The sequence below is a fragment of the Phacochoerus africanus genome, chromosome 12, assembly GCF_016906955.1.
Source record: "Phacochoerus africanus isolate WHEZ1 chromosome 12, ROS_Pafr_v1, whole genome shotgun sequence".
NCBI classification, from domain to species: domain Eukaryota; kingdom Metazoa; phylum Chordata; class Mammalia; order Artiodactyla; family Suidae; genus Phacochoerus; species Phacochoerus africanus.
Window position 1 is genome coordinate 36989828 of NC_062555.1, and position 18659 is coordinate 37008486.

At 44.4% G+C, this 18659-nt stretch overlaps 1 protein-coding gene across 3 annotated transcripts in view; it reads left to right on the forward strand.

Moving 5' to 3' along the window:
* FRMD3 (FERM domain containing 3) overlaps window positions 1-18659 on the forward strand; it is a 320699-nt gene that overhangs the window by 203194 nt on the left and 98846 nt on the right. For all 3 annotated transcript variants that reach the window (XM_047754939.1, XM_047754940.1, XM_047754941.1), the window contains 2 exons: window positions 7893-7971; window positions 13309-13406. In XM_047754939.1, the coding sequence (XP_047610895.1) occupies window positions 7893-7971; window positions 13309-13406 (177 nt within the window). The remainder of the gene's footprint in view (window positions 1-7892; window positions 7972-13308; window positions 13407-18659) is intronic.

Here is an 18659-nt window from a genome sequence, read left to right on the forward strand (position 1 = left end):
GCGTGTGTGGGCGCGACTATGTGAGGATTAAAGCAAAAGACAGAGCTGTAACAGGAGGAGGAGGAATTAAATAATTTTTTTTTTCAAATCTCTACTTTGGGAGTCGAGGCGATGCAGTACCCGTAACACCTTGGAGGCTGCTTCTTGTTTCAATAAAAGAATGATGGAGGAGGGGCTGTCCCTGCTGTTGATGAATGATAGTAACAGTTGTCGCTGAGTGATCGTAATCATTTCCAACCAGAAGAGAGCAGTCATTAAGAGAGCAGTTCTGTGTGGATGGTTCATTTGATCATATCCCAAGAGTTATAGTTCATTGAATGAGTGAGTCATGCTTTGCCCTTTCGGTGCTCAGTGTCATTTTGCGCATGCGCAGAAACAGTAGGCAGTTCCTAAGCTGTTTCATGGTGAGTGAGGCTCACCTGTGTCCCTGTTGCCCCATGGAGAGGCAGCATGTGGTCCTCAGCTTGCACTCTAAAGTTCCTGGAAAGACCCAAGAGGGGGACAATGTTCCTTTGGTTAAGAATAAAAAGATTTCATTTGTGCTCAATAGACCAGAAACCCCTAATGCCTATTTGGGTTCCTTTGGAATGTAAGCCTCTTAATTTGCCGGGTGTTAGAGATCCTTTCTGCAATGCCAAACCCTTTTATACATTTCTCCAGAGTCTGAAAGTCTGACAAATTGGTCATACTTTTTTTTTTTTTCCCCAATAGAGTCCCAGAGGAGGGAGGCATAAGGACATATTCCAGGTATAGGTATTGCCCTAACATCTGCCTGCTGGAGCCACTGACTATGCTTTTAACTGCTATTTAAAGGAATTTGGGAAAGTTTTTCATAGCTATCAATCAGGCTATATATGAGAGAGATCATGAGTTTATGTGTATATTCCCAAAGTTATATTTTTTGTCTTTCTATGTTTTTTTTACGACGACTAAAGACCACCGTGTTTTAAGGAATGCTGCTAAAGGATGTTTCAAAGAGAAAAAAAAAATCTTACTTGTTGTCACAAAGATTTGAGGATGGTTGTTGGTTAAAAATAGGAAGTCATTTTTCTCATTTTTCACTAGGGAACCTGCTCACCTCATCCCTTCATATTCCCATTTCTGGGAAAGGTCTCAAAGTGGGGTTGAGAGAGTCTGTCTCTGCTTCGTAAGTGGCTGCTCCTCTCCCCATGTTCTCACTATGAACAAATCACCCAAATTCCCTGGGATCTGCTGATACAAAGAGGCCACCGAGCTGCCCTGCTGTGACGCTTGGCCTGCCCAGCCCCTGTCTGCCAGGTACCAGGAGAGCTGAGACAGGAGCCCTGCTGTTCTCAGTACAGTTTTGAACATTGCAAAAACCTGCTCCCGGCATTTTTAAGTGGATTTTTGCATTTCCCCCCTCTTCTCTGGGCCTCAGTGGTACTCTCATTTTTGGCACTTAGATGTCTGAGTAAATGCTTTTCAGCTGTTGACTTGAGTGCAATTCAAGCTTCTCCGTCTCCTCACTTCTGTTTCCAGCCTCCCCTTTCCGTCTTTTCTGGTAGGAGTGTTAACCTAAACATGTGCTTTTGTTTGTTGGGATATTGCGTCATGTGCACATGCCAAGAGCCCATTGGATCTGTCCAAATACCTCTGGGGCGGTTGGCATGGCCCTTGGTACTATCCCGTCCCCCAAAGCAAGAAACAGAGACGTTAAGTGGCTTACTCGAGGTCACTGTTGGAAGTCCCTTTAGAAGTTTGGGGACTCACCCCCTGGGGGATTTGAAGTTCCCACCATCCCATGTGCTTCTCTCCCTGATGTCAAAGCCTTAGTATGACTGTGGAAATGAACCATGTTGTTGTCCACCATGGGGTGACCATGCTGCCTGATCTAGTAAAGGCACATTGTGGCTATTCATTGTGACACTGTCAGGGAAGGGCCCCCAAGCAGAGTGTGGGCTTTCTTGCCTCCATGTTACCTCCATGCCAGGTATTTCCTACTCCATAGGTAGCTCCTTCATCAGTCATTTCCAACTCTGATTCTGCCTCAGATGTTTGGTACAGATAAGAGGCATTCTCCACGTCATTCCTCTCTCCCTGTAGCTTAAGAACAAGAAGACATGGATGCTGAAATGGCAGAAACAGAGAGCTGCCAAGAGAAGGGGGTAGGCGTATCTCCACAAGGGGATTTTGACCTTGGACACAACCCAGGATAGCACCTGCTGGTTATCAGCTGGAACCTGGAAGACTCATTTTCCAGCATTTACTCAGCTGGTATGGGTGCCTTCTGGTGCTCCAAAGCCGGGCTTTTGACCCCAAACCACTGCCAATGAATGTTGGTGGGCTGTTTTAATTATTTAAAATTTTACTAGTGTCTTTGTCTGGTTTGGGTATCAGGGTAATGGTGGTTTCATAGAATCTTGTTGGTAGTGTTCCCTCCTCTTCAATTTTTTGGGACAGTTTGAGAAGAATCAGTATAAGTTCTTTGTATGTTTGGGAAATTTTGCCTGTGAAGCCATCTGAGCCTGGACTTTTGTAGGGAGTTTTTAAATTTTTTTTTTTTTTTTTTGGGGCTGACATGTGGAAGTTCTCAAGCCAAGGATCGAACCCATGCCACAGCAGGGACCCAAGCCACTGCAGTGACAGTGCTGGATCCTAAACCTGTTGCACCACAAGAGAACACCACTGTAGGGAGTTTTTAAATGATAGGTTCTATTTCACTTTTAATAATCAGTCTGTTCAAATTATCCATATCTTGATTCAGTTTTGGTGGGCTGTATGTTTCTAGAAACTTGTCCATTTCTTCTAGGTTGTCGAATTTGTTGGCATGTAATTGTTCATAGTATTCTGTTATGGTTTTTTTGCATTTCTGTGGTGATGGTTGTCATGTCTCCTTTTTCATTTCTTATATTGTTTATTTGGGTTCTCTTTCCTTTCTTCTTGGTGAGCCTGGCTAGAGGTTTTTCATTCTTGTTTAGCCATTTAAATTTTTAAATAATTGTATTTCTCCCCTTGTTTAGTTTTCTAGAAGGTAGTAAAGAGAATTTCACTCACTCTTGTAGGTTTGGTTGCATGGAGATAAGGAGAGGGAAGAGGCAGGGCTGGTCTTCTCTCACCTCTTAATTCTTTATTCTCCTCCATAGCTTTTATGACCTCCAAATAGCCTATACATTTCACTCATTTGTTTTGATTTTATACCTTTTCATTCCATTGGAATGTGTCCTCCATACAGACAGAATTTATTGTACTCACATCTAAATCTGTGCCTGATCCCTAGTAGGGACTCAAAAAATTTTTGTTGATGGAATTAATTAATCCTCTTGATAGAAGTGGCTGTTCTAACCAATTCCAGAGTCCCTGAGTTTGTTCCAGATGTTGAAAGACAGAGGCTGAGTTGTAGGACCTGAGATTTTCAAACTATAAGTCCTAGAAAATGCTGTGGTATTCAGATTATGACCCTTTTAAACCAATATTTTGATGGCATGAATGTGATGGCTGGGCCTGGTTGTTTGCCTTCACATCTACCTCAAAGGTTGGGATCACTGGAGTTCCCACTGTGTCACAATGGGATCAGTGGTGTTTTGGGAGTGCTGGAACATAGGTTCCATCCCCAATGGGTTAAGGATCCAGTGTTGCTGCAGCTGCAGCTTAGGTGGCAACTGTGCCTGGGATCTGCTCCTTGGCCCAGGAACTCCATAGGCCATGGGGCAGCCAAAAAAAAAAAGTCGGGGATCATCATTCGTTCATTCAGACAGACAGAAAGTCAATCTTTATCAATAATTAGCTCTGGGGATAAGAAGCTGAACAAGACATACAGGCCCATACCCTGTGTAGGGGGCTTTATTTATCTGTTTATGTCTCTTCCAACCTGTGAAGAAGCATTCTTAGCTTTACTACTTGCTTTATAATTTTTAAAATTTTATTTTATTGGAATACAGTTGACTTTACAATGTTGCATTAGTTTCTGCTCTACAGAAAAATGATTCAGTTTATGTACGTATATACGTTCCTTTTCAAATTCTTTTCCATTATGGTTTACCACAGAATATTGAATATAATTCCCTGTGCTATACAATAGGATTTTTTTTTTTTTGACAGCACGCAGAAGTTCTCAGGCCAGGTATCCTACCCAAGCTATAGCTGTGGGCTGAGCCACAGCAGGGACGACACCAGATCCTTAGCCACCAGGAAACTCCTGGACTTTGTTGTTTATCTCTTCTATAGATAGCAGTTTGCATATGTTAACCCCAAACTCCCAACCTCTCCCACCCCATGTTTTATAATATAATTGTGCAGCCAGAGCCTTCAGTGAGTTCTTCAAGATTAATCCCACTGCCACAGTAGCTTTTTCAGGCCCAGGTACTGAGGTTGAGCTTCTTGTCGGCACAGGTCCCTGGTGCTACCTGTGGTTCACTATGTCAAGGTCATGTCAAGGAAAACTTTTGCTTTTATTGGCAACATTGGGTCAATGATGCCAGATCAATATGAGGGAAAGACAGAGTAGGGGTATATATGATGGAAGAAAAAAAAAAAGGATAGAAAATTTCAGACTTAAAGAATGCCACCTCCTGATTTTTCTGCTACCCGCTCTCATCTCTTCTCTGATAAGGGGTCTAGTGGTGAGTGTGTCACTAGTACCTTGTATTGATTTCTTCCGTGACCACATCCAGGAAATGGAGGGGGATGCCAGGAGCTTAGTGATTCTGTATGACTTAGCAACAGCATATATGAAAAGAATTACAGTTGTTGGTCTACTGTAAACTCAGAGTGAATTGACATTGAGATGAGGCTGTTAAAGAGGAGCAACAACTATGTCCAAAGTGAGGCTGGTGATGGTCTCCTTACCTGTGACAACCCCTGGGCCCCCGTGCATGAGGAAACACAGATGAGATAAGAATATACCCAGGGCGAAGGCACACAACTGTTTCATAGGAGGAGCAGTTAAAATAACTGGGATATTTATTTTAGAGAAGACTCAGAAGGACCAGAAGTGCTGTCTTCAAATGACGGAAGGGCTCTCCATATGGGAAAAGCATTAGCTCATTCTGGACCCCCAGGTCTTAGAACAAGGATGGCCAGGTGGAAGGACTTTCTACAGGCAGGGTATTCAAAGATGCTAGCCTGGGGATCTGCCTCTGAACCTCCCTTCATGTCCCCTGAGGAAGAAGGCAAGTACCAGTTTGTATCCAGTGATCTCTTGTATCCAGTCTAGGGCATGGCAAGCAGATATGCTGACCAGATAGAAGAGAAAATGACAGCTCTCTTTTGAGTCCACCTTCTGTGATCCTATTTGCCTTCAGTTCATTTTATTCCCTCAGATTTAAATATTGGGAGTCTGTATTAAAATATCTGTCTTTAATGATACTTAAAATATTTAATGATATGTGAAATAAAAATACATGCATCTATCCATCTATAGATTATAATGCAAGGAATTCATATATGTAGATTATATATTATAATCTCTCTGTATATACAGATTATAAGACAAGCATTCAGGACAACCTGAATGATGATTTAAAAAGAATACTTGAGTCAATTCTAATGTATCATATGAACTATTATGCAGTTATTATAGACTATAGTTAGGTCTATGTCTGCTACCCTAGATATGGATGGGTAGGATATGGAGTTAAATGAGAAAAGCAAGAGAACCCTATGCAGTATGATCTCATTTTGTGAGAATAAATTATATTTTAAAATTACCTATGGAATCATGTTGGCATATGCTTTGTATGAGGATGGCAAAAGTGGGGAAGAATAGTGATAACCTGGTTGTTAATAGTGCTTGGAGAGTTTTGGGTGGGGTGGGGACAGAAGGGGCAGGAATAGAGATGAAGTGAACGAAAGTGAAAGTGTCATCTGTCTGTCAATCGTCCATCTATGTGTCTATCATCTATCATCTGTCTGTCTCACTAGCTTCATTGGTTGTGCTTAAACATGTATTGATTTTGAAACTTTAATAAAAGAAAGAGAAGGAAAAATGTCTTCCCTTTTATGCCATTTTCATTTTTTTATTGCTCTGTTGCTCTTATAAAAACTATCTCAACTTTTCTATTAAGAACCCTCCAAAGGTTTTATAATTTAATAAAAATGCCATTACTTTTCATTCTGTGGAGATGGTGATTTAAGCAAATTAAAAGAATTCTGGGGAATACGTACAGATAAAATATTTTGAGTCAAAACTGAGTTTCCAGATATTGTGAAAGATCACAATAAGAATTATTTGTATTTTTCTTCATGGTTTCTTTGCTGTATAAGAGATGTCCATTTTCTCCTAGTGTTCCAGAAAAATGTTCCCACTCTTAAATCTAAGGAACACAGGGTCAGATTAGGAGCACCCAACTCAGTTAAGAAATTCACTAGTTTCTGGTAGGGAAGTAGAGCATTGAATGGAGGGTTCTGCCATCTGTGTGTCTGGGTGGGTGTATTTTTAATCAGTTTCCTCTGCTGAGATTTCCAGCAAGATGCTGTGGTGTTTTCCTATGATTTGGATGCTTTCTTTCAAACTATTTTAAATAATTATTTTTAAAGAATATTAAATTATCCTCATTATACATCCATATTTGATGCAGATAGCCCTTTCTACATAAAGAATGTGTCTACATACAGAATAGTTATAGAATTGGCTGGCGATTTAACCCCTGCTTATTATGAAAGAGAATTTGGGGGAGAATAGGATGTTGTTTCATTTTCACATTTGAGTGTAGATTTAAAGCTGATCCCAAGCAACAGAGGCAAATAATGACTGGGTAGGTCAGATACATAGAAATAATAATGCTAACTAACCATTATATATCTTTGGTTTTAAGATGCTCATTTTATATACTAACTGAAATATGAATGCATCTTACTACACTTGTGTGCATTTTCTAGGTTAATATTGTAAGTAAACAGTGGTTTTATAATTAAAGGTATCAGAATCCTTTAGAGGAAGTTCCTGTTGTTGTGCAGTGGAAATGAATATGACTAGTATCCCTGAGAATGCGGGTTCAAACCCTGGCCTCACTCAGTGGGTCAGGGATCCGGCATTGCTGTGAGCTGTGATGTAGGTCACAGACTCGCTTCAGATCTCGTATTGCTGTGGTTGTGGTGTAGACCAGCAGCTACAGCTCCAGTTTGGCCCCTAGCCTGGGAACTTCCATATGCCGTGGGTGCAAGAAAGCAAGAAGGAAGGAAGGACGGACGGAAGGAAGGAAGGAAGGATGGAATGAAGGAAGGAAGGAAGGAAGGAAAGAGAAAGAAATCCCATAGAATCCCCTTAGCTTGTTATTGAGTTCTGGGTATTTTAATGCAGTTAGAACATTCCAGAATCATGAATCTCAACCAAAATTTCAGTCTGCATAGCGCTGTCCTGATTCAGATAAAGCAAGAAGCTGTAAATGTGTTTCTTTTCATGCTAAAAACTGCCTCATTTATAGATAACACTAAGATAATACAACAATTGTACAAAGTAGGGTCTATGTATGGCTGACTCCATTTTTCAAATCTTGATTTCAGTTCAAAAGTTCCATCCCTTTCAGAAAACTAGTCATGTGCAATGACATTTTTCCACCTCACAGGCTAAAAGATATTTCACTGGGCCAAAACCCTGAATGGTACTTATGAACAATTTATCTCTCAGAAGGGGGTGGGAAGAATCAGAAGAGAAAATGTTATTTTGAAGCCATGACCCAGAGAGAAGGAAAGTGCTGTGACGTGGAAAGGTGTCCTGACTAGATTGCCTATGTTCCGTGTCTGCTTTCAGCGTCTTGTCACGCATTTCCATTGAGTTCCATGGTCACTGTTGCTTGGGCATAATATCTGTTCTTTCAGAAGACCACCCCTCCCCCCAAGCTAGGCCATAAGGCTTCATGGCTGAGTCTCCTGTGTGTGTTTGAGTCCATGGTCTCTTGCTGCTTTTCTCATGCTTTTTCTTTATGATGTTTCAGCTCATCCACCATACACCATGTGCTTTAGAGTGAAATTCTACCCACACGAACCCTTGAAGATTAAAGAAGAGCTCACCAGGTATTTTTTGTTTGTTTGTATGTTGAACATGCACCTTGAGCCAGCCAGGGCCCCTGAGTCTTACTCCTCTCGAGAGCGGAGTGTCTCCACCAAGCCAGCGCTCAGCTCAGCGCTCCGGCTTGGGATGTTTCTCTTGCCGTTAATTGTCTGGGGATTTTTCAAGCCCTTGTCATTGGGAGTGTAATTAACTGCACAGAAAAGCAGTGGGGATAAGGAGGAGGTGCTCTCTGAAGACATCTGGCGGGGGATGCTAAAAATAAAGAGAAGATAACTGTCTTCAGGAGATGGCAAATTCAGATCTAGCGCAGGCCCCCAGACCTATCTTTTGAATCTAAGCTTCCCTGGGAGGGAAGCGATCCCTTGACAGAATGGACTGTGTGTCATCCCGCATTCCGCTTGCTAAGTGACCAACCCCCTGGGCTGGCTTCTGTCTCCTTATAGACCCTCCTTAGCCTAACTCTCTGCCATTTGCGGTTCTCCTGCCTCCTCCCTCCTGGTCTCCCTCTGCCAGGGCCACATGCAAAGAGTCCCCTTTCTGGGAATTTGGCTTCTGTGAACAGCCATAGCCAATGCCAGCTGAGCGGGGTGCCAGGATGTCCAACTCAGTGGATGGAGAAGAGCCTGTGTGTGCTTAGCCTTTAATGAAGCTCTGATTTGGTGACCAGGAAAAAAAAAATCATCGTGTCTAGTTATCTTTCAAAATAATCTGCATGGTCCGAGTACTGCAGAGAAGCAAAGGCAGGTGCCTCTGACCATTGTGTGCGGGGGCATGTGCTAGGCTCTTGGATATTGGGCTCTGTCATTAGCCAGTAATGCTCCACTGCAGTGGCAGAAGGTGACATTGGGATGGAGCTGTTCTCTGTTATTGACCTGTGTGTCGCCATTGGTGGAGGTTTGCACTTGGCAGTGGGAGAGGGTGTGTGTGTGGAAAGGAGGGAGAAGTAGATAATGGACATTATAAGTGGTGGTCGATGCTTTGTGGCTGGTGGCTTTTTAAAAAAAAAAATTAAGATAAAATCCACATAAGGTAAATTATTTTCACCATGTCAAAGCATACAGTTCAGGGAGTTCCCATTGTGGAGCAATGGGTTAAGAACCCAACTAGTATTCATGAGGATGTGGGTTCAGTCCTTGACCTCGCTCATTAGGTTAAGGATCCGGCATTGCCATGAGCTGTGGTGTAGGTTGCAGACAGAGCTTGGATCTGGCATTGGTGTGTCTGTGTTTGCTGTAGGCCAGCAGCTGTAACTCCAATTCTACCTCTGCCACACCTATGGCCCTAAAAAGCAAAAAAAAAAAAAAAAAAAAAAAAAGCAAACAAAAATATTTACCAAAAAGGACATTTGAAATCATTTTTTAATCCTTCTTTTATCTCTCCAATTACAAATTCATCTTCCAATCCTTTAGCCTTCTGTGACTTTTGTAAGTGCTATATACAAGTGAATGTAATAAAAGCATGTCGGCTTTAAATTTTTTAGTTAGAACCATTTTTAAATTCATGTTACCTAGAGAAGCATATTATTATTGGTGACATAGTAATGTTTGCCGCAGATGCTCTTGTATTTTTGTTGCTTAATTCTTTCATGAAGGGAAGGGTGAGACTAAAGGAAAAATATATCATCATCTTCATTATTATTGGTGGTTATTGTATTAAAAATGAGTATCTGAATCTGAAGCCATTTGCAAGGCTCAGTGGATTATGTGAAATCCATAATAATCTGTGATTGTCTCTAGAGTTCACTATTATGAGCAAAGCCCCAAACTCAGCTGTTGTAAAAGCTGATTTTCTTTTCTCAGGAAGCTTTTGTCAAACTCACATTCTGATTTATGGGATCAGAACCCAAACTTCTCATTCATCAGTAAATAATTATTTTCACTACTAATCTCACCAAAACTTGGGAAAAATGCTTTGTTCCATACATACCCTCCACACCTAGAAAAGAAACTTGATGGCATTTGACCTGGTAGTTTAGTCTTTAAGAAAGGAGAGATTTCAGGAGGTCCCATCATGGCTCACTGGTAACGAACCCAACTAATATCCATGTGGATGTGAGTTTGATCTCTGGCCTTACTCAGTGGGTTGGAGATCTGGCATTGCTGTGAGCTGTGGTGTAGGTAGCAGACGTGGCTCGGATCCTGTGTTGCTGTGGCTGTGGTGTAGGCTGGCGGCTGCAGTTCCAATTCAACCCCTAGCCTGGGAACTTTCAAATGCTGTGGGTGTGGCCCTAAAAAGACAAAAAAAAAAAAAGAGAGAGAGAGTGATTTCATCATTTCAAGTGTGTGTGATTTGGTGTTCTGAATGGTTGAGGGCCATGGTCCTCCAAGTCAGGTCCCCGGATGAGCAGCAGCAGCAGCTGGGAACTTGACCCCTGCCCCAGACTTGGGATGGGGCCCTCAGTCTGTATTTTCATAAGCCCTCCAGGTAATTTTTCTTTTTTCTTTTTTTTTCTTTTTTTTTGCTTTTTAGGGCTGCACCTGCAGCATATGGAAGTTCCCAGGCTTTGGGATCGAATCAGAGCTACAGCTGCAGGCCACAGCCACAGCCACGGCAACTCTGGATCCGAGCGGCATCTGCAACCTACGCCACAGCTCTCAGCAACACCAATCCTTAGCCCACTGAGTGGGGCTGGGGATCCAACCTGCATCCTCTTGGATACCTGTCAGATTTGTTTCCTCTGAGCTGTGACGGGAACTCCCTTCCAGGTAATTTTAAAGCATGTCAAGGCCGAAGAACTGCTATGCGAAAGCAATTGGATTTTCAAAAGTGTTGTTTCTTTCAGCAGATATTAAAGTGGACAGTTCAATGGGTTTAGTATATTCATGAATTTGTGCCACTGTCACTGTTATCTACTTCAGAATATTTTGATCACCACTAGCACAAAGGTGGTCCTTTCCTCAGTTTCCCCTCCCCCGCCCTTGGCAGCTACTAAGCTACATTTCTATCTCCATAGAATTGCCTCTTCTGAAAATTTTATACAAATGAAATCATACAATATGTGGCCTTTTAGGTCTGGCTTTTCACTTAGCAGGGTTTTTTCAAGGTTCATCTGTGTTGTAGCATGAATCAGTAAGTACTTCCCTCTTTTTACGGCTGAATAATATTCCACTGGATGGATATGCTTCTTTCCTTTGTCCTTTCATCAGCTGATGGGCATATAGGCAGTTTCCATGATTCAACTGTTATGAATAATCCTGCTGTGAACACTCATGTACTTGCTTTTGTGAGGACCCAGATTCTGATTCAGTTGGGCCTGCTGTGGGGTCCACACTGATATTGTTTAAAAGCTTTCCCCCCACCCCACCCCAGTAATTCTAATGTACAGTCAGGCTGAGAGCCTCTGGTTTAGAACCTTATTACTCAAGTGTGGTCCATGGGCCTGCAGCTCAGCATCATGGGGGAGCTTATTAAAACTGTGGACTCCTGGGCCCCACCCAGACCCACTGAACCGGAATCTGCCTTCTCACAGCATCTCAATTCACGTGTTCACTGAAGTGTGAGAGGCAGCAGTTTAGGGAGATATTCTGGGCCCTTGTCTACCAAGTGTCATACTGTTCTTTGACAAAATACACACAAACTCAAGATGAGAAATTTCTTCATGTCCTGCACACAATTCCATAGAGTTGGGGACAGAGAGTATCATTAAGCCTCCACTGTGTCCCCAGTGCCTGATACTGTCATGGCACAGAGCAAGGGTGAGATAAAGGTTCATCAGACAAGAGTGCTGGACTCTTCGGTGCTTCTGTGTGTTGCGAGATGCTGAGCTCCAGTGCCCTGGGGTGGGTGGCAGCACTTGAGTCATCTGAGCACCTCAGTCACACCCTCTGAGCAGGGTTGTGCAGGAGGCTTCTCAGGCCAAATGAAGATCAGGTTACTTGAGGATTTCCCTGGTGCCTCAGTGGGTTAAGAATCCAGCATTGTCACTGTAGCAGCTTGGGTCACTGCTGTGCCATGGGTTTGATCTCTGACCCAGGAACTTCCACATGCCACAGGTATAGCCAGAAAAGGAGAAAAGAAGTTTAAAGTTCTAAAAAAAAAAAAAAACCAGGTTACTTGAGCCCCAAGGTAGTGACTGGGACCTGTTGGTGGTGCCCCACTGGGCCCCAAGTACCTGGAAAGAAAAAAATTAAAAAAAAATTAAAAGCTTGCTTTTTGAGACTTAAACTCTAAAATAAACAGGATCTGCACCCGTCTGCAGAATTACTTTAATCAGAAACAATAGACCCCAGCCCTGAGCCTTCAGTGAAAAAAATCCACCTAAGAAACACGAGGAGATCTGAAGAAGGCTTGACCAGCATGAAGGCACAGAGGGGACAGTGACAAGTCGCACCTGAGCCAGGGGCTGCAAACTTGCCTATCCCATACCTCACCCCCCAGTCAGACCCATGCATATTTTTTGCTTGGCACTACAGTGTTTTCAAAAATAGATTTTGCTGTAACATTTAAAATGCAAAGGATTTCACTTCTGAAACTGTCTCTGTGATGCTCTGGAAAAGCTGGTGGTGTGGGGCTGTCTTCCTTGGGGGCGCTGGGCTGGAGCTGCACGGCGGTGACCCCTTCAAGGGGGCCAGTGCTCCACTCTGCTTCCCGCCCCCCGCCCCCAACCCATGTCACTCAGTATCAAGCTTGCCTGGCCCTGTGGTCACCAGAGTTCGCCGTCGCTGTCCGTGGAGAGGGGAGAGGACTCTAAACCGAGGCCAGCTCTAGCTGGGGATATGTTGGCTTCCTGGCCTCAAAACCAAGTCTTTTCAGGATTGATTCATGCCTTCCTCAGTGGGTTAGCAATCCAGCATTGCCTTGAGCTGCGGTGTAGGTCACAAATGTGCCTCGGATCTGGCGTTGCTGTGGCTGTGGTGTAGGCTGGCAGCCGCAGCTCCGATTTGACCCCTCGCCTGGGAACCTCCATGTGCTGCGGGTGCAACCCTAAAAATGAAAAAAAAAAATGATTAACATGAGTCTGTCTGCCCTGGAGCCTGGTCTCCATATACCAAGCCCGTTTCCTGACTCATTTCACAGAGAACTTGGGCAGCCTGAGCTTCAGGGGCTGGTGACGGGGGTATGATTGTCATCGTGCGGGACTTCCTGCAGGGGGTGGTGGCTGCTGGGCCCTGTGGCTTCCCTTGGTCCTTCCCATGTCTCTTTGGAAAGGGCCAGCCACACACCTGGTTTGGGAAGCTGCCTGACACTTCAGATTTTCTGAACTTGGTTTTCCTCTGCTTCCCCTCTGAGGAGCTTGGGTGGGGCTCTGGTAACCGCGGGGGATGGAGCATGAACAGTCCTTCCCCTTCTTGAGACCTCGGCCAAAACTTAGGGTGACTCTTTCTCCTATTGTTTTGCAGGTACCTTCTGTACCTGCAGATTAAAAGGGATATTTTCCATGGTCGACTGCTCTGCTCCTTTTCAGATGCTGCCTACCTGGGTGCCTGCATCGTTCAAGGTAAGTGTGGCCATGGCTTCCCACCCCCACATTGTCCTGGACAGGAGAGCCTGTGCTGTTCAGAGCCTCCCTCCTCCCCAGCCTGCGCCCATCCTGCCTGTGTCATGGTTGGCAGTCAGGCAGGGCTGGTACTTGGCAATGGAGCCCCTGTTCCTCCTCCCTCCCAAGCCAGTGGGGTCCTAAGGGAAGGCTGGGCTGGGTGGTGACAGCGGCTTCTATAAGAGGTCTTCAGGGTCCCCAGGTTGAGCTCAGAGTCTCTCAAAGGGGCCAGAACATGTGACTTTATAAAAAGCTCTGAAGGGGGAGTTCCCTTCGTGGCACAGCAGAAACGAATCCGACTAGGATTCCTGAGGATTCAGGCTTGATCCCTGGCCTCGCTCAGTGGGTTAGGGATCCAGGGTTGCCATGAGCTGTGGTATAGGTCACAGATGTGGCTCAGATCCCACATTGCTGTGGCTGTGGTGTAGGCCAGCAGCTGCAGCTAATTGGACCCCTAGCCTGGGAACTTCCATAGGCAGCAGGTGCGGCCCTAAAAAGCAAAAAATAAAAATAAAAAATAGAAAGCTCTGAAGGGATATGGGGTGTTCTATGCACTGAGCTCTGACCCCCGCCAGGTGCAGGGCATGATGGGTATATCGAGGTAGAATCTATGTCCAGGAAGGTAGGTGTCAAACAGGTATCATTTCAAACATTTGCAGTGAAGTGTCGAAACATTTGTACATATATATTCACACGAGTGGTATGTGTATATATTGGCGCATGCAGTTGGGTCTAATTCTTCAGCTTCTCCAGCCACCGAGCATGGTGAAGAGAGCACCAGCCTCACAGCCTGTCATTCCTCCATTTGAACCATACTCCCCTTTCCTGACGGTTTCACCGCAGACACATGATTTAAACTCTTTAAGCTTCAGTGTCATCAGGGATTGAATGAGATGCTCATACCTCCTTCACTTGCTGTGAGAAGATTTCATGAGACCTAAGCCCCCAGAGGGTAGAGCAGTGGGAAGCAGGAAGTGCATAGGACACAAGGTTGGCTTCTGGATGTTTCCACCTGTGAGGAAAAACAAACAAACAGGAAGGCAGGGCCCAAGGCAAAGCATCACCATGGGGTTGGGCCCTGGACCCAAGTGAAGAACTGCTCAGGTGTTCTGTTCCCCTGAGCCGGTTGGGAGGCAGCTGGACCTGTTTGGGGGGACCCAGGTGTTTGTGGCATGAATGCTGATGAGATGTGTACAGAGAAGGGGGGGTGGGGAGGGGAGGTAGGAGAAGAGAGAGGGATGGAGAGAGAGGGAGGCAGGACAGGAGGAGGGAGAGATTACCCAGTGACCAATGCTACCTTTATAGGGTCTTGGAATAACAAAGGAGCTTATGATGGGGGCACAGTCGTCTCTCTGATCACAATTCCAAGCTTCATTCACAGCTTAAGAGAGACACCCATCATTCTCCTGGGTAGGTCTCACTGTCACTCACCATTGCCCCCACAGGATGCTCTGTGCTGTGAACTTGCTCCCAGGACAAAGCTGTGTGTGCTTTCTGAGAATTCAAGTCTGTGTTGCTTTTCCCCTCCCCTGGGAGCATCCCAGTTCCCCTCGGCAGATTTTGGCAGCAGTGTTGAAACCCGTGGAGATATCCAAGTTCGAAGTCAGCATGACAGTGATACCCTGGTGGGAAATAGTTCTTCCACCTACCCCGAGGCGGAGTGTGTGCTTCTGAAAGCTGCCTCTCTTACATGGAGCTCAGGGATGTTCAGGTCCCGTGGGTCTTCTTCCCTGGGAAGTCTGCAAGTTCCTGGTTAGGGGCACTGTCTTCCATAAGGGGAAAGCAGATCGATGCTAATCTGAGTAGCAGTCTGGCACAAGAGGATTTCAGGATGCATTTAGGCATTAGTGAATCATGGTCAGTTCCCCAAGGACAAGCTCAGTGTGGATCTGTAATGGGAAACTCTCCATCCTGTTTTATGTTTGAAATAAAGCCACAAAGGCTCCATCCAGAGATTCATGGCCCTATATTTTATTCCTTGTTGCTATTAGCACTGACCATACACACAGAGAGGAGAGAGGGAAATGGACTGGAAGGCCTGAAAAAAAAAAAAAATCCAAAAACCTTTCAGCTCTAAAAGCAGCCATGTCCATGGGCCATTGGTAGCAAATCCAGTAAAAGCTGGATTCATAAAGTCCTCTCTCTGCTGCTCGGGGCAATATTACAGCAGTTCTAGAGATCATTACAAATGCAGATAAAGATCTGCTTTGTCAGAACTGCTTATGCTTACAGAGAGTGATAGGGAGTGTGGAGTGAGTGATTAGAAAGCATAGGACATGTGACTTTTTATTCACTTCTAGTTTGCTAGCGCTCTTTGAAGGAGCATGTTTTGAGCTTCAGTATATTCTGGGCATATAAAACAGGCAGCCACCCAGAGTTTCGCTATCTGTACATTCTGAAAACAGTGAGCATATTCAATACATGTGATGCATTGTCTTTTGTAACACAAATTGCAAAACAAACACACATAAAACCATAGGGATCTCTTTATATCACTTCTTGGTACACATATCTTCTCTGTTCCTTCTACAAAACAGCATCATGGCAGGATTTTCTTATCTCCTCTGCCTCGTGTGTTCAATCCCGGTGGGTGTGTGGCTCCTTCTACATATTCAGAAGTCAGATGGCACTTCCTCCGAGAAGTCTTCCTGGACTACTACTATGTATTGTTTTACTTTGAGAAAAATATTAAAGATAAATTTTACCAAGCCTTGAGCATGCCCATTCAAGTGACACTGAGTGACCCTGAGACTTCTAGAGCCTTATACAACCCCTTCTGGACTGTTTGAGAACTTCACCTGGGTCTCAAGGGTGATTTTGCAATCCACTTTTGAACTAATCAGAAATTTGGGGAAAATTCCCCTTCTCCATGTTACATCTGTCCCTATCCCTTCCAGCTGGGGGCTGACTCACTGACTTTTCTTAAGGAACAAGGATCTCCTTTGCCTGGTTGGTAATAAACCCTGCACCTAGTAGCCTCTCTCCACACATCATTATTTCTCATGCCCCTGTTTTGTTGTCTTTTAAGCACTTATATCTGAAATTATTTCATTGTGTTGTTTGGGGGCTGACTAGGCATTGCCCCTTATGTCGAATCTAAATTCCATGGAAATAGGACTGAAGGTCCTTTTCTTTTTTTTTTTTTTATTAATTTTTTTGTTTGTTTGTTTTTGTCTTTTTTTTTTTTTTTTTTTTTTTGCTATTTCTTGGGCCGCTCCTGCGGCATATGGAGGTTCCCAGGCTAGGGGTTGAATCGGAGCTGTAGCCACCGGCCTACACCAGAGCCACAGCAACGCGGGATCCGAGCCGCGTCTGCAACCTACACCACAGCTCACGGCAACGCCGGATCCTTAACCCACTGAGCAAGGGCAGGGACCGAACCCGCAACCTCATGGTTCCTAGTCGGATTCGTTAACCACTACTCCACGTCGGGAACTCCTGAAGGTCTTTTTCACCTCCTTCCTCCCATGTCTGGCACACAGTAAACTCTTCTCTCAATATGTTAAGTGAACCAGAGCCCTTGCCTGAATCGCCCCAGTGTATACTTTATCTCTGTCCATGGAAAAGGGTAGTTGGTTCATTACCTCATCCATTTCTTTTTCTTTCTTTCTTTCTTTTTTTTTTTGTTTTTTTGCTTTTTTGTTTTTTTAGGGCCACACTCACGGCATATGGAGGCTGGGGTTGAACTGGTGCTATAGGCACTGGCCTACACCATAGCCATAGCATTGCCAGATCTGAGCTGTGTCTGCAGCCTACACCACAGCTCACAGCAATGCCAGATCCTTAACCCAATGAGCAAGGCCAGTCAAACCTGCGTCCTTATGGATGCCAGTCGGATCCATTTCCGCTGAGCTGCGACCGGAACTCCCTGTCTCATCCATTTCTTTGTTCATGTGTTCTCAGAACATTTATCGAAAAGTTGCTGGGCAGCAGGCACTGCAGTGTGAAGTCCCTGTAGGGGGTGGGAAGCAGACAATGAACAGACAGTCAGGAAGATGTTCCCATGGGTCCCAGTTCTGACCCCGGGAGTGCCCCACACCCAGCCAGGGTGGTCAGGGAAGGCTCCCAAAGGAGCTGATTCTGAAGGTGTAATGTCCTGTATCTCAAGTGTCTTTAGAAAGAATCCTCTCCACTTAGTGTGAGAATCTCTAGTTCCATCCATGTTGCTACCAATGGCATTATTTTGTGAAGTCAGAAAGAAGAAGACAAATACCCTAGGATATCCCTCATATGTGAATCTACAATATGGCACAGATGATCCTATCTACAAAGCAGATACAGATCAAGGCCAAGAAGAGCAGACTTGTGGTTTCCTGGGGGCTGGGGGGAGGGAGTAGATGGAGAGGAAGTTTGGGGTTGGTGGATGCAAACTGTTCCATTTGGAATGGATGGGCAACGAGGTCCTACTGCACAGCACAGGGAACTGTGTGTGATTGGGTCACTTTGCTGTCCAACAGAGATTGAAGAAACATTATAAATCAGCTATACTTTAATAAAAAATTTTTTTAAACGTAAAGAAGAAATATTCATAAAAAGGGTCTTTTATCTCTCTTAAAAAAAAAGATTTTTCACCAAAACAGGGGAAATGCCATGGCCATGCTGGCCCTTGACACTTACTGTCACCCAATCAAACTCATCCTTTTGCTTCAACTCTTTGGAATTTTCTGAAAATTAAATTTGATTTAATTTTCCCCATTTCATTTCATCTTCATTTGAAATTCTCACCAAGCCATCCCATGTGCTGCATGTTATTCGCTGAAATTCACCCTCAACATTGCATGTAAGAGAGAGAACCCCAGGCTGCTTACCCATCTCCTCTTGGTATGGAAAACAACATTTCAAGTTAGAAGTCCTTAGTCATTTATAAACTGCCTTTTGCTTCAGGTGAAGTCAGAATAAAAAGCAGGCTTTAAGGAACAAGAAAGCCAGGCAGGTGATAGGGGTGGCATTGACATCGACCTTGTCCACAACCCTGTGCAGATTCCATGGTGTTTCTCTTCTTAGTTTGCAGCCATTTGCCAGGCTACTTGGTGATCATGTTTAGCAGAATGAGTTTGCTGAACCTCATGTTTCCTGCAAAGAGAAGTACCCATGACAATACCTGCCCTCCCCAGTCACTGTGCAAGCTGACATTTGCTTTGATCATGACCTAGTTTCATATGGGTGGTCCATTCCCATTAGAAAAGCAGGCACTGGGTTATACCATATCCTAAA